This window comes from Melanerpes formicivorus, unplaced genomic scaffold (genome assembly GCF_026170545.1).
Source record: "Melanerpes formicivorus ecotype bairdi unplaced genomic scaffold, bMelFor1.0.p_v2 SCAF_34, whole genome shotgun sequence".
In the NCBI taxonomy this organism is placed as follows: Eukaryota; Metazoa; Chordata; class Aves; order Piciformes; family Picidae; genus Melanerpes; species Melanerpes formicivorus.
The window spans coordinates 457,931-471,088 of NW_027142386.1; the positions used below are offsets into that span (position 1 = coordinate 457,931).

Consider the following 13,158-nt stretch of genomic DNA (forward strand, 5'->3'; position numbering starts at 1 on the left):
TGCAGGTCAGGGCTCTGCAGGCTGAGCTCCTGGCTGCAGCAGAGCCTCAGCAGCACAATGATCTGAACAGGATCAGCAGGGTAGGATGTGGCTGAGCCCCACAGGCCGTGGCCCAAGGTCAGGCTGCAGGAGGCCCTCCCAGGGAGGGGCAGGCAGAGCACAAACCTTTATTAAACACAAGGTCCTAGAAAGCAAGGCAGCAAAGGCCTCCTCCAGCCTCCTCCTCCCTCCACACTGCTGCTGCTCCAAGTGGCTTCCATGGCTTGAGTCCTCCACGAGGAGTGAGAGGTGAGAGCACAGCCCAGGCTGGGAAGCAGGGAATGAGGCCAAAGTGGAGAGGCAGCACAGGCAGAGACTCTTCCTGGCAGGGCTCTGCAGAGCAGCAGGGAGCTGCTGGTGGAGGGGAGGGGCAGGAGGTGTCACACAGCTCCTCCACACCTGGAGGAGGGAGAAGTGGAGATGTGGAGCTGAGGCAGGAGGCCAGGGGAGCCTGGCCCTGCCCTGGGCCTTTGTCAGTGGTTCCCTCCACGAGCCACTTGCTCTGAGAGCATCTTGCCCTGCAGGCAGGCCCTGGGAAGGGCCAGAGCAGGCCCAGAGGCAGAGGTGCTGAGCCTCAGCCAGGAGCCCTGGCTCACTGCACCAGCCTGTAGGTGATGTAGCGTCCTGCGGTCTCGCTGGGCCTGATGATCTTCACCACCTGCAAGGGCCACAGGGAGGCAGTGGAGCTGGGGGCCCCTGCCAGTGCTGAGCCCCTTCAGCTGGGGCTGTCACTGCCACCCCCCAGGCAAGGGTCCCCCAGCAGAGGCAGAGAGACCTCCCCTGCCCCCCCAGAGGCTGCAGGGAGTCTCCCTCCCCACCCTGCCCCCTGGGCACTGCCCCAGGCCCTGCTCCTCACCTGGCCACGCTTGATGCCAAAGTATCTGGCCACAGGGTCCCCAGCCTGGATCCTGGGCAGCTGGTTCTCCCTCAGCTTGCTGTGCAGGGGGTCAAGGAGGAGCAAGCTGAGCAGAGCAGCTGGCAGCAGGGGCAGAGGGGGGGGCTCAGCACAGGGGGGAGAGCCAGCACAAAGCTGGGGGGCTCAGCACAGGGGGGAGAGCCAGCACAAAGCTGGGGGGCTCAGCACAGGGGGGAGAGCCAGCACAAAGCTGGGGGGCTCAGCACAGGGGGGACACCCAGCACAAAGGTGGGGAGCTCAGCACAGGGGGGAGAGCCAGCACGAAGCTGGGGGGCTCAGCACAGGGGGGAGAGCCAGCACGAAGCTGGGGGGCTCAGCACAAAGCTGGGGGGGCTCAGCACAGGGGGCACACTCAGCACAAAGCTGGGGGGCTCAGCACAAAGCTGGGGGGCTCAGCACAAAGCTGGGGGGCTCAGCACAGGGGGGAGAGCCAGCACAAAGCTGGGGGGCTCAGCACAAAGCTGGGGGGCTCAGCACAAAGCTGGGGGCCCCCTCCCAGGCAGAGCACAGAACCAGGGAATTGGTTTGGGCTGGAAGAAGCCTTTCAGATCATCAAAGCCAAGCCTCCACCCAGCACTGCCAAACCACAGCCCTCAGCACCACAGCCCCAGGGCTCTGAGAGGCCTCCAGGGCTGGGGAGCTCTGGGCAGCCTGGGCCAGGCCCTGACAAGCCTTTGGGAGATGAAGTTCCTCTTCATATCCAACCTGAACCTCCCCTGCTGCAGCCTGAGGCTGCTTCCCCTTGCCCTGTGACTTGCTGCTTGTGACCAAAGCCCAACCCCCACCTCCTGCAGCCTCCTCTCAGGGAGCTGCAGGGAGGCCTCCCCTCAGCCTCCTCTCCCCCAGGCTGCACACTGCCAAGGGCTGCCTGCAGGATGTTTGCACTCCCAGGCCTAGAGCCAGCAGACCTCACACCCAGGCAGGAAGGGAAGGAACAAACCAAGGATACTATCTGGCCAGGAGCTCAGTGACTTCTTCCTTTGTCATCACAACGTGCTCTGGGACCAGCTGCCACCAGCAGGGAGAGAGAGGGCAAAGATCAGACCCCCAGGGAGGGAGGAGCAGCACATTGGTAACACAGAAAAGAGCTTCACAGAGTTGTAAAGGTTAGGAAAGTCCTCTGAGGGCATCAAACCCAACCTTCAGCCCAACCCTGCCACCAAACCACGGCCCCAAGTGCCATGGCCACAGGGATGGAGGCTCCACCACCTCCCTGGGCAGCCTGTGCCAAGCCCTGGCCACTCTGCCAGCTAAGAAGTTGTTCCTCATCCCCAATCTAAGCCTCCCCTGGCACAGTTCCAGGCCAGTTCCTCTCCCTCCATCAGCTGATCCTAAGGAGAAGAGCCCAACCCCAACCCTCATCCCTCTGTAACCTCCTTCCAGGGAGCTGCAGAGAGCAATGAGGTCTCCCCTCAGCCTCCCCTTCCCCAGGCCAAGCTCCCCCCCAGCTCCCTCACAGCCTCTCCTCAGCTGGAGCCACAGCTCAGCACTGCTCTGACCACCTCCCCCTGCCCACCACAGCTCACCTCATGCTCAGTGATGTTGATCAGCAGCTCCTGCTGCAGGAACTGCTCCAGGATGTATTTGGGAGCCATATCCACCAGGGACTGGGTGGGGGAAAGTCAGTCAGGGGGCAGCACTGCCCTGGGGCAGCCCTGCCTGTGCTCAGAGCTGCCCTGCAGGGGTGGATTCAAGACAGGGATGCTCACACAGATGCAGCCAGGCAGGCACAGACCCATCCAGGAGCACCATCCCCTTTCCCCTCCCCTCAGCTGCTCTTGTGGAGCCAGAAGCAGCTGTGCTGACCAAATAGTAGTGACAGGACTAGGGGGAATGGAATGAAGCTGGAGGTGGGGAGATTCAGGCTGGAGGGGAGGAGGAAGTTCTTCCCCAGGAGAGTGGTGAAGCCCTGGAATGGGTTGTCCAGGGAGGTGGTTGGGGCCCTGTCCCTGGAGGTGTTTAAGCCCAGGCTGGATGAGGCTGTGGCCAGGCTGATCTAGTGTGGGGTGTCCCTGCCCGTGGCAGGGGGGTTGGAGCTGGCTGATCCTTGTGGTCCCTTCCACCCCTGACTGATGCTGTGATACTATGAACTACACTTTGCTGTGAAGCAGCAGCCTGCCCTGCAGTGCAGAGGGCTTGAGCAAAAGGAGACATCCTTGGCTTTTATCTACCCCAAGCAGCGCTGAAAAACCGAGAGGCAACCCCCCCGTGGAGCACAGTGCCCCTGCCTGCCTCTGCTGCTGCCTTCCCTTCCCTTCCCTTCCCTCCCACCTGCTTTGCCGAGGGGGTCATCCCTTGCTGCACCACGATCAGTGCCCGGGTGATGTTCTCCTCCTGCATCCTCTGGCAGTACATCTTGATGGTCTTGATCCCAACCTTGGGCTCCTCTGGGGAAGGAGACAGCCCCCGGGGGTTACAGCGCGCCTCCCCGCCCCGACTCCGCTATGGCAAAGCCGAGCCTCGCCCCCCGCTCCCGCCCCCCGCGGGCAGGCAGCGCCGCTCACCGGGGAAGAAGACGAACATCTGGTCGGTGGGGTCGTCGTTGTGAGCCACGAGCACCGTCAGGTCGGTGCGCCGGGGCCGGCCCTCGCTGGGCTTCTCGCCGAACTGCGCCTTGAACTCCTCCAGCGTCTGGTCCAGCTCATCCTGGGTCACCAGGTAGCCCCGGTCGTGACAGAGCTGCCGAGAGCACCCCCAGATCAGGTCAGGGCACGGGGCCAGGCCTGGCGGGGCCGGGCCGGTCACCGCCCCGGGGCCGGGCCGATGCGCAGCCCCCCCGCTGCCCCGGGGCTGGCTGCCCCGGCGGTCCCGGCCCCGGTGCGGGCGCGGCCAGGCCCTTCGGCCCGCACCTGCATGATGGTTTTGCGGATCTTCCACAGCCGGTACGTCTCCTCCTCGTCGTCCATGCCGTGCCTCGCCGAGGTCCCCGCGGGCTGCCCGCGCCGCTGCCTGATCGCGCAGTCGCTGCCGGCCACAGGGCGGCCTCGGGGGCCTCAGCCCCAGGGGCTGCTGGGAGCTGTAGGCTGCTGCGCGCCGCCGCCTTGGTTGCCGCTCGCCGGGGTGGGATTTTGTCACCCGGCGCCGTTGCGCGATTCTCAGCGGCCCGGAGCGGACCAAGCCGCAATCCTGGGACTGGTCAGGATGGCAATGAGCACCGCGGGGAGCAGGACCCCTGGGACCCCCAGGTTCATCCATGCTGACCCTCGCCCCCGGCTCTCCCCCGCATCACCGATAAACACTGCAGTAGTAGTCCCGCCTCCCCCGCCCTTTCATTGGTCAGCTTTCCATCAATCATCCCGCCGGACACGCCTCTCTGCGCGCTGAGCGGTTGCGCGGCCACAAGGGGCGGTGCCTCCCAGTGTCCAGGCCGAGGATTGGTGGAGGCGGCGGGGCGCGATGGGTTGGGGCCGGGCGCTTCTGTGCGGAGCAGCGGCAGTGGTGCGGGGCTCAGTCCGGAGCATGGTGAGTGAGGCTCGGCTGGGCCCGGGGGCTACCGGAGCTACCGGCGCTGCCGGCTGCTGGCCGGGGTTTGGTGGGGCTGCGGCCGTGAGGCGGGGGCTTGGGCCTGACCTGGGGGCCGACGAGCCCGGGGAGGCGAAGCGTAGGCAGTCACCGGCAGCTGGGGGGTGGGAGGCACCGAGCCGCCGGTGTGAAGCTGATTGCTGCCTGTGCGGGGCCGGCGGTTGCGAGGTGGGTGGCTGCGGGGCTTTCCCCGGGTCGGAAGGGACACACCGGGGACGGGAGGGCCGCGGCCGCCGCTGACGGCGTGTCCCGGTGCCCCGCAGTGTGCCCAGGCGGAGGACTGGCGCTCGGCCAAGGCCATCTATGACTTTCACGCCCTGGACATCGACGGCAACGACGTTTCCCTGGAGAAGTACCGGTAGGAGGGAGGCGCTGAGCATCGATCGGCTCTGGGGCGGGAGACCGAGGGCCCCGGGGCGGGGGGTGGAGAACGGCGCTCAGAGGGCCCCGGCGCGGGGGGGAACGGGGCTGTAAAAGCCCCCGGGGTGGAACTGGGGCTTAGCGGACCTTGGAGCGGTGATTAAGTCGCAGTGGGACAATGGATTGCGTAACCCGGGAGAGCTCCTTGTTTATCGGCACCTTCCAGCCCCGCCGCCGGCGGGGTGAGAGGGCGCTGATCCCCCCGCCCCCCTCTTGCAGAGGCGATGTCTGCATCATCACCAACGTGGCTTCCAAATGAGGGAAGACCCCAGTAAACTACACTCAGCTTGTTGATCTGCACGCCCGATACGCTGAGAAGGGTTTACGCATCCTGGGCTTTCCCTGCAACCAGTTTGGAAAGCAGGTACGGGGGGGAGGGGCGCGGGGAGGGGGCGGGGAGGGGGCCGAGAGCTCGGCGGGAGCGCAGGGACGGCTGACGGAGGGGCTCTGGCTGTTGCCTTCCCCAGGAGCCCGGGGACAACGCTCAGATTAAGGCTTTTGCTGCAAGCTACGGTGTGAAGTTCGACATGTTCAGCAAGATCGATGTCAACGGGGACAGCGCCCACCCCCTCTGGAAGTGGATGAAGGAGCAGCCCAAGGGCAGAGGCACCCTGGGCAAGTGAGTGTGGGGCAAGCAGGGGGCAGCTCTGGGCAAGGAGGTTGTGGTTTTTTTCCTGCCCCAGTCTAACTTCCTTTTTTTCTTCCTTTTCTTTCTCTCTCTCTCTCCCCCAGTGCAATAAAATGGAACTTCACTAAGGTAGGATGCAGCTGTGCCTGGGCTGTGCCTTTGGGGGGATGGAGGATGTTGGAGGGATCCTCAGCATGGGCTCTGCTTTGTGTGGTGATCATGGAGGGGAGGGAGGGTTAGAAGGATCCTGAGGGGCTCTAGCCCTGTGCTGGAACTCCCAGAGCCTGAGTCTTTCTAGCCCTAGGCTGGTTCTCTGCATCCCTGTCCTGGAGACCCCCAGGATCCCATAGCCTGGTTCTCTGCATCCCTATCCTGGAGACCCCCAGGAGCCCATAGCCTGGGTCTCTGCATCCCTATCCTGGAGACCCCTGAGCCCATAGCCTGGTTCCCTCCAGCCCTGCCCCAGCACAGCAGTAACCAGCTGAAGGAGCAGCCAGGCTGCCAGGGGCTGCAGCCCCATGAACTGGCTCTGCCCTAGCCCAGCCCCACCCTCAGCACCCCCTGGGGCTGCAGAGGCCCTGCTCCAGCTGGGGGCTGCAGAGGCCCTGCTCCAGCTGGGGGCTGCTCACTGGGGGCTGCAGAGGCCCTGCTCCCGCTGGGGCTGCTCCCAGGGGGCTGCAGAGGCCCTGCTTCTGCTGGAGCTGCTCACTGGGGGCTGCAGAGGCCCTGCTCCCGCTGGGGCTGCTCCCAGGGGGCTGCAGAGGCCCTGCTCCCGCTGGAGCTGCTCACTGGGGGCTGCTCTTCCCTCCCACAGTTCCTCATTAACCGGGAGGGCCAAGTGGTGAAGAGGTACAGCCCCATGGAGGATCCCTCTGTAAGTGCTGCTGGGGGGGTGGGTACAGCCCTGCCTGAGGCAGGGCAGAAGGGGCAGTGTGGCAGGGGGGGGCAGCTCCCTGCAGCGGAGAAACAAAGAGGCACTGAGCTCTGTGCCAGGGCAGGCTCCCTTGGCACATCTCTGCTCTCCTCCCCCCAGGGAAGTGGGTGCCCAGCACCTGGTGGGTAGCTGGTTCCAAGCAGCCCCTCTGGGGTGTGACCAAGGGAGCTCTGGGCACGTTTCCTGGGCAGTGATGTTCTCCTCTCCTTCCCACAGGTGATTGAGAAGGACCTGCCTGCCTACCTGTAGTCCTGCTGCCCTCCTGCCTGTGCTGTGCCCTCGGCCCAGCAGCTCTCCTGCTGCCCCTGGAGCCTCCTCAGCCAGCCCCCATGACGGTCTGCCTTCAAGCCAGCCTGCTGGTGAGGCAAGACCTGAAGATCCTGGCGTGCAGCTGCTGGGAGGAGGCTTCCCAGGGCCTGCAGGCGCTGCTGGGCTGCCCCTGCTGCAGGCACAGAGCTGGCACCTCACAGACCCCTGGCAATAAAAGACAGTAGAAGTGGTGGCTGGAGTGGAGTGGTGGAAGGGGCTGGATCTGCTCCTGGGGGGAGCCTGGAGCTTTGCAGAGGAGCTAAGACCTTATGCAAGGGCTGAGCAGCCCCTGAGCAGGGATAATCCTCCTTAGTGCGGGGGGGGGGGTTGCACACAAATCCCCCAGTGGGGGGAAAGCTGGAGCAGGAGGAAGGTGCTGCTGTGCTCCAGGCTCCTTCCTTGCCCTGAGCAGCAGGCAGCTGCCCTGATGAGGCAATGGAGTTGTTTTCCTCCATGCACAGCAGAAGGCCCTGGCTGGGTGCATCCCCCCCAGGCCCCGATACCACCCCCAGCCTGGGGATGGTTCCAGCAGTGGTGCAAGCCAGGGCCAGCAGCACCTGGGAAACATCAAGCCAGTCATGTTGGGGCAGGGTGAAACCTCCTGGAGCCCCAGAGGTGTCCCCTGGGTGCCTCTCTGCCCCTCAGCTGGGGGTTGTTGGTGCTTGTCGAGGCCACAGCCCTGTCTGGCCAGGCTGACACAGGGTCGGTGTTTCCCTTGGGCACAGACAGCTCATGGTTCAGAGGTGATCTGCTGCTCTCCCCAAGGGCTGGGGGAGGTGCTGAGTCTCTCCTTAACACCCAGAGTCCCCCTGACCACCCCCATGGGGAGCCCTGCCCTCAATGTGGGGCCAGGAGTGCAGTGGGGAAGAGCCTGAGGGTCGTGGCTGAGCACCCCCCAAGGCTGACCCCCTCTACAAGCCATCAAGTATGCTGGGAGGATCCTGCTCCAGCCTGCCCAGAGCTCACCCCCAGGGCAGGCAGGATGGGTTGGGGAGGTGCCCTCCAGCCCCATTTGCTCTCCCTGTGACCTTCAGCACTGCCCCCACCTGTGCAGGGGGGAGGCAGCTCTGCTGGGATCCTCTGGGGCTCCCCCACCTCCCCCAGGCACACAGCAAGGCCAGGCTGGCCTGGGGCAGCTGTCCCAGCTGCTGCTGCTGCAGGAATGTGCTGGAAAGAGCCTCAACAACAGCTTCTTTATCTGTGCTTTGCCCCAGCAGAGCTGGGGGGGGGGAGCAGCCACAGGGAAGGGCAGAGCCCAGGCAGGCTCCAGGACCAATCCTCTGCCTGCCAAGGACAGGCTCAAGCCTGTGAATGAGCCAGGGGCTGCAGGAGGGAGGTGGTGGAAGCCTCCTGCCTGGAGGTGTTTGCAGCCAGGCTGGATGTGGGCTGTGAGCAACCTGCTGTGGGGTGAGGTGTCCCTGCCCAGGGCAGGGGGGGTTGGAAGTGGCTGTGAGCAACCTGCTGTGGTGTGAGGTGTCCCTGCCCAGGGCAGGGGGGGTTGGAAGTGGCTGTGAGCAACCTGCTGTGGTGTGAGGTGTCCCTGCCCATGGCAGGGGGGTTGGAAGTGGCTGTGAGCAACCTGCTGTGGTGTGAGGTGTCCCTGTCCATGGCAGGGGGGGTTGGAAGTGGCTGTGAGCAACCTGCTGTGGTGTGAGGTGTCCCTGTCCATGGCAGGGGGGGTTGGAAGTGGCTGTGAGCAACCTGCTGTGGTGTGAGGTGTCCCTGTCCATGGCAGGGGGGGTTGGAAGTGGCTGTGAGCAACCTGCTGTGGTGTGAGGTGTCCCTGTCCATGGCAGGGGGGGTTGGAAGTGGCTGTGAGCAACCTGCTGTGGTGTGAGGTGTCCCTGCCCATGGCGGGGGGGGGGGGGGTTGGAGCTGGCTGAGCCTTGAGCTCCCTTCCAACCCTGACAGTTCTGTGAGTCCCAGCTGGGAGACCCTGGTGGGGGGGGGGGAGGGGGGTTTGGGATATTTACACCTCTGGGGCTAGACACAGAGCTGGGCCTCAGAGCCCAACCTCCTGGGTGGCTTCCTTGGTGTTTTACTGAGCAGAATGAACCAACCAACACCAACCACACCACAAACTCCTTCTGAGGCAAGTAGAAAATTGAGGAATTCTTAGTCCAAGGCACATAGGCTAAAATAAAAACAACCCCACCCCCCCCAAAACCCTTCCCTCCTCTTCTTCCTCCTCTTCCTCCCCCTCCCCAATCTCTTTACATATATACATCTCCATTCATTATAAATACACATAGAAATAAAACCAGGCAGAGAACAAGCAGGGGTGAGGGGAAAAAAAGTGCCAACAACAAAAGAGGAGAAGGGAGGAGGAGGGGGGGGGGAGATAAAAAACCCCCCAAAAGAGGCCCAAAATAAAAAGGGAACTCCTTTAAAAACACAAAAATCCAAACAATCAGTAGGACAACTGCAGAATAATTTAGTTCAAGGACTTCTCCTTGCATATTATTAAACCCTGACACACACACACACACACACACCAGAAAAAAAGAGAGAGAAACAGCAACAGAGGAGGGGGGAGGAAGGAGGGGAGGGGGGAAAGGCTTCCTCCAAGGTGCTCTCTGCCCTTCCAGAAAGGAGAGGAAGGGGAGGGAGGGGTGGGGGGGGGGTTGCATATTCATTTGGTTTGTTCTAGCATGGCAAGGAAGGCAGAGGGGGAAGCTCTGGCAGAGATGTGGCTGGGGGAGGAGGAATCCTCCTCCTGGTTCCTGAGTTTGAAGCTTCTCTGAAATGGGTTTTCCCCTCCCCACCCCACCACCCCCTCCCACCAAGTCCTTTCCTCTCTTCCTTCCTCCACCCTGACACCCTGCTGGAAATCCAGCAAGTGGCCAGAGGCAGGAGGTGGGACAGCTGCAGGGGCTGGGAAGGGGCTTCAGGAGAGGGGGAGGCTGCGTGGAGAAGGGGCTTCAGGAGAGGGGGAGGCTGCGTGGGGAAGGGGCCAGGGGGAGCCTGGCTCTGCGCGGGGGGAACAGCTCCCAGCTCTTTGGTGTCTGCTCTGAGGTAAGGAGGAAAGAGCCCTCCAAGGGGGGGGGTGGGGCTGGAGGGGGGTAGGTGCCAGCTGGGGAGGGGTGGGGGTTAAGGAGAAGCCCCCCCAGAGGAGGGGCAGGGAGCAGTGTGAGCCCCAAGCTGAGCCCCCGCAGGCATCACGCAGGGCAGGTCCTTGGGCCTGCCCCGCCAGGGGAGGCAGCTCCCAGCAGCAGGGACCCCAGGAGCAACGACCCAAAGCCCTTCCCAGCAGCAAGCAGGGAGCTCAGCCAGGCCCTGAGCCCTGGAGGGGGCCACAGGAGCAGGCAAGGCTCTCTGCCTGGAGGAGAAGATGCCACTGTGAAGCTCCAGCCCTGTCCAGCCTGAACCTCCCCCAGCTGAAGCCTCTCCTGGCTGGAGCCTCCTCCCCAGGCACCCTCTAAGGCCAGGCTGGGCCAGCCAGGCAAGGTCCTGCCCTGGTAACATCCTGAGGCCAGGTTTGGACATACCTTGAAGATGTGAAGCAGAGGAAAAGAAAAGGAAAAGCAACAGAAAAAGAGCAGAGTGGAGCTTGAGGAGGAGCTGCCAGGGCTGGAGGGTTGGCAGCAGCAGGCAGCTTCCTGCCAGGCTCCAGCTGAGAGCAGGGAGAGAGAGAAGGAAGTTTCCCACGGACCTGCCGAGGTGAGACGCTGCTGGGACAGGGCTGGTGGCAGCTGGGGGGCACAGGGCTGGTGGCAGCTGGGGGGGCACAGGGCTGGTGGCAGAGGTGCCTGGGGCAGTGTTTGCAAAGCAGAACTTTGCTCTTTGGTTTGCAGCAGGAGCAGCCAAAGTGCTGCCCACCAGGGAAATCCTCCCTTTGGGAGCAGCTTCACCCAAGGGCAGCAGCAGGCAGGGCTGGCCCAGGTCTGGGCACCTGGGGCTGTGTCCAAGGCCCAGCCAAGGACAAGCCCTGCAGAGCCAGGGGACAAGGACAGCAGGAAGCTGGCCAAAGCACAGGCAGCCACAGCAGCCTGGCAGGGCTAAAGTGCAGGACAGGCTGATGGGACAGAGTCCCTCTGCCCCAGGGCATCCCCTGTGGTCCCAGCAGGGCTGAGCTCCCACAAAGCCACCAGCTCTGCCAGCAGTGGGGGTGCAGCCCTCCTGCCCTCCCTCCCCTGTGGGTCCCAGGCAGCCCCAGAGGGTCCCTGTCCCCTCCTGGGGAGGGCAGGGCAGGCACAGTCAGTTCTGCTTCTCTCAGCTGTGCCTGCTCAGCCCTGCACAGAGGGCCAGAGAGGACTCCTTGGGGACAACCATTCCCTCCCCTTCACCCTGCCTTCAGGCCCAGCCCTCCAGAGCAGGCTCAAGGTTGGGCCTGGGGATCCTGAGGGTCTTTGCCAACCTGAATGTTTCTGTGCTTCCACAGCAGGGCTGTGAGGAGCTGGCAGCAGCCAAGGCAGACAGAGTTTGGTCAGGCAGCTCCTGGGGGGTGGGGTGGAACTGAGCTCTCACCCTTCAGTAATGGACCAGCAGCACCCCAGGGACATTTTGGACACCAGAGATGCCCCTGCCCAGCTTGGGAGGGGGGGCAGCAGCTGCAGAGCTCTGGGCTGGAGGGCTGGGGAGGGCAGGCCCCAGCTGGGGAAGTCAGTAGTCTGCAGGGGGAAGGGCACAGAGGAGAGGACATCTCCCTTGGGTCCTCCCTGGGCACCAACCTTGGAGCAGGACTCGAACACAGCAGAGAGCATCAGCCCAGAGCAGCTGGACCTGCACTGCCCCCCTGGGCATGGTGCCCACAAACCTCCACAGGCCTGGCAGGACAGGAGATATAAATAAACTTTGCTTTCACCAGGAGCTAGAGGGTGGGGGGTTTGGGTGGGTGGGTTTTGGGGCTGGGGGGTTGGGTGGTTTTTTCCTCTTCCCTCTAAGCCAGAAAAGGACCAGTCCAAGCCAGCAGAAAAGCTGAGGCCTCCCCCAGCTCTCACCTCTGCCCTGGAGGCTGTGGCTCTGCAGGGGCTGCAGCCCAGGGGCTGGGCTCTCAGAAGTCAGGGAAGGCTCCACTGAACTGGATCACACTCTGGCGCTCCTGGGGCAGCAGGTTCTCCTGGGGGGGTCCAGTGAACGTCCTGAGCATGTCCTCCAGGATCTCCCTAAAGTTGATGTTCCCATCCTGCTGGACAAAATCCTCCTGCTGCAGCTGCTGCTGCTGCTGCAGGGCCTGCAGAGGTCCCTGGGGCGGCCGGGGGAGGTGTTGCTCCTGCCGGGGGAGGTGCTCCTGCCGGGGGAGGTGTTGCTCCTGCCGGGGGAGGTGCTGCTCCTGCCGGGGGAGGTGCTGCTCCTGCCGGGGGAGGTGCTGCTCCTGCCGGGGGAGGTGCTGCTCCTGCCGGGGGAGGGTCCCCTCCAGGCCCGGGGCTGGGCCGTCGAAGGCAGAGTGGTGCCCGAAGCCGAAGGGCATCGAGTGCTGCTGGTGTGGCTGGAGCAGGGGCTCCGGGGGGAAGCACAAGGCACTGGGCTCGGGGTTCATCACCGCCTCGGGAACGCTGCTGCCGGGGGGGCTGTAGGTCAGGTCCAGGATCTCCTCCTGGCGCAGGGAGTGCCTGGGCAGGGCGGGGAGGCCGGGCCCCGGCTGGGTGAGGTCCAGGGGCTGGGGCAGGAGGGGCAGGGGCAGGGGGAAGTGCGGGCCCTGCTCCTGGGCCTGCAGCAGGAGGCTGTGCTTCCTCTTGACGTTCTCATCCATCTGCTTCAGCTCCTCCAGCACCTTGCGGACGCAGCTCTCGGGGATCTTTATGCCTGGGGGAGGGCAGAGGGCATCAGTGGGGAGGGGAGTGACAGAGGGGATAGGGGGGAGACAGAGAGGGGATAGGGGGGGAGACACAGAGGGGATAGGGGGAGACACAGAGGGGATGGGGGGGAGACACAGAGGGGATGGGGGGGAGACACAGAGGGGATGGGGGGGGAGACACAGAGGGGATAGGGGGAGACACAGAGGGGATAGGGGGAGACACAGAGGGGATAGGGGGGGAGACAGAGAGGGGATGGGGGGGGGAGAGACACAGAGGGGATGGGGGGGGGAGAGACACAGAGGGGATGGGGGGGGAGAGACAGAGGGGATGGGGGGGGAGAGACACAGAGGGGATGGGGGGGGAGAGACACAGAGGGGATGGGGGGGGGAGAGACACAGAGGGGATGGGGGGAGAGAGACACAGAGGGGATAGGGGGCAGACACACAGAGGGGATAGGGGGGAGAGACACAGAGGGGATGGGGGGGAGAGACACAGAGGGGATGGGTGGCAGCTCTGGGGCCCTTCTGCCAAGCCCAGTCCCAGCAGCCTGCTTCACCCAGCAGGGGATGGGGCTGCAACCAGAACCAAAGCAGCTCCACAGAGGGGCACAGCTCAGGCCTGGCTCCCAGCCTCCAGCAGACACAGACTCAGT

At 64.1% G+C, this 13,158-nt stretch overlaps 3 protein-coding genes across 5 annotated transcripts in view; 1 reads left to right on the forward strand and 2 right to left on the reverse strand.

The window, feature by feature from the left end:
* Positions 1-81: 81 nt before the first annotated feature.
* POLR2E (RNA polymerase II, I and III subunit E) lies at positions 82-3,885 on the reverse strand. The gene is made up of 7 exons (XM_068156255.1): positions 3,805-3,885; positions 3,460-3,634; positions 3,227-3,342; positions 2,482-2,562; positions 1,905-1,963; positions 896-974; positions 82-697 (listed from the first exon to the last, which is right to left on the reverse strand). Exons 1-7 carry the CDS (start codon positions 3,859-3,861, stop codon positions 632-634), a joined length of 633 nt encoding a protein of 210 aa, XP_068012356.1. The 5' UTR covers positions 3,862-3,885; the 3' UTR covers positions 82-631.
* Positions 3,886-4,310: 425 nt separating this feature from the next.
* On the forward strand, positions 4,311-6,958 carry GPX4 (glutathione peroxidase 4). Its single transcript, XM_068156256.1, has 7 exons — positions 4,311-4,417; positions 4,741-4,835; positions 5,117-5,261; positions 5,365-5,516; positions 5,630-5,654; positions 6,340-6,399; positions 6,676-6,958. Exons 1-7 carry the CDS (start codon positions 4,352-4,354, stop codon positions 6,706-6,708), a joined length of 576 nt encoding a protein of 191 aa, XP_068012357.1. The 5' UTR covers positions 4,311-4,351; the 3' UTR covers positions 6,709-6,958.
* Positions 6,959-8,830: 1,872 nt separating this feature from the next.
* The window catches only part of SBNO2 (strawberry notch homolog 2), a 77,465-nt gene continuing 73,137 nt past the window's right edge, over positions 8,831-13,158 (reverse strand). For all 3 annotated transcript variants that reach the window (XM_068156236.1, XM_068156235.1, XM_068156237.1), the window contains one exon: positions 8,831-12,513. In XM_068156236.1, coding sequence (XP_068012337.1) covers positions 11,762-12,513 — 752 coding nt within the window. In that variant the 3' untranslated portion in view covers positions 8,831-11,761. The remainder of the gene's footprint in view (positions 12,514-13,158) is intronic.

Bases quoted from the DNA above. Each gene is read 5' to 3' on its own strand.
- POLR2E (XM_068156255.1), bottom strand. From the start codon at position 3,861: ATGGACGACGAGGAGGAGACGTACCGGCTGTGGAAGATCCGCAAAACC. The intron at 3,635-3,804 runs GTGCGGGCCGAA...TGCTCTCGGCAG, and splicing joins TCCGCAAAACCATCATGCAG to CTCTGTCACGACCGGGGCTA. The intron at 2,563-3,226 runs GTGGGAGGGAAG...TCCCCCACCCAG, and splicing joins TGACCCCCTCGGCAAAGCAG to TCCCTGGTGGATATGGCTCC.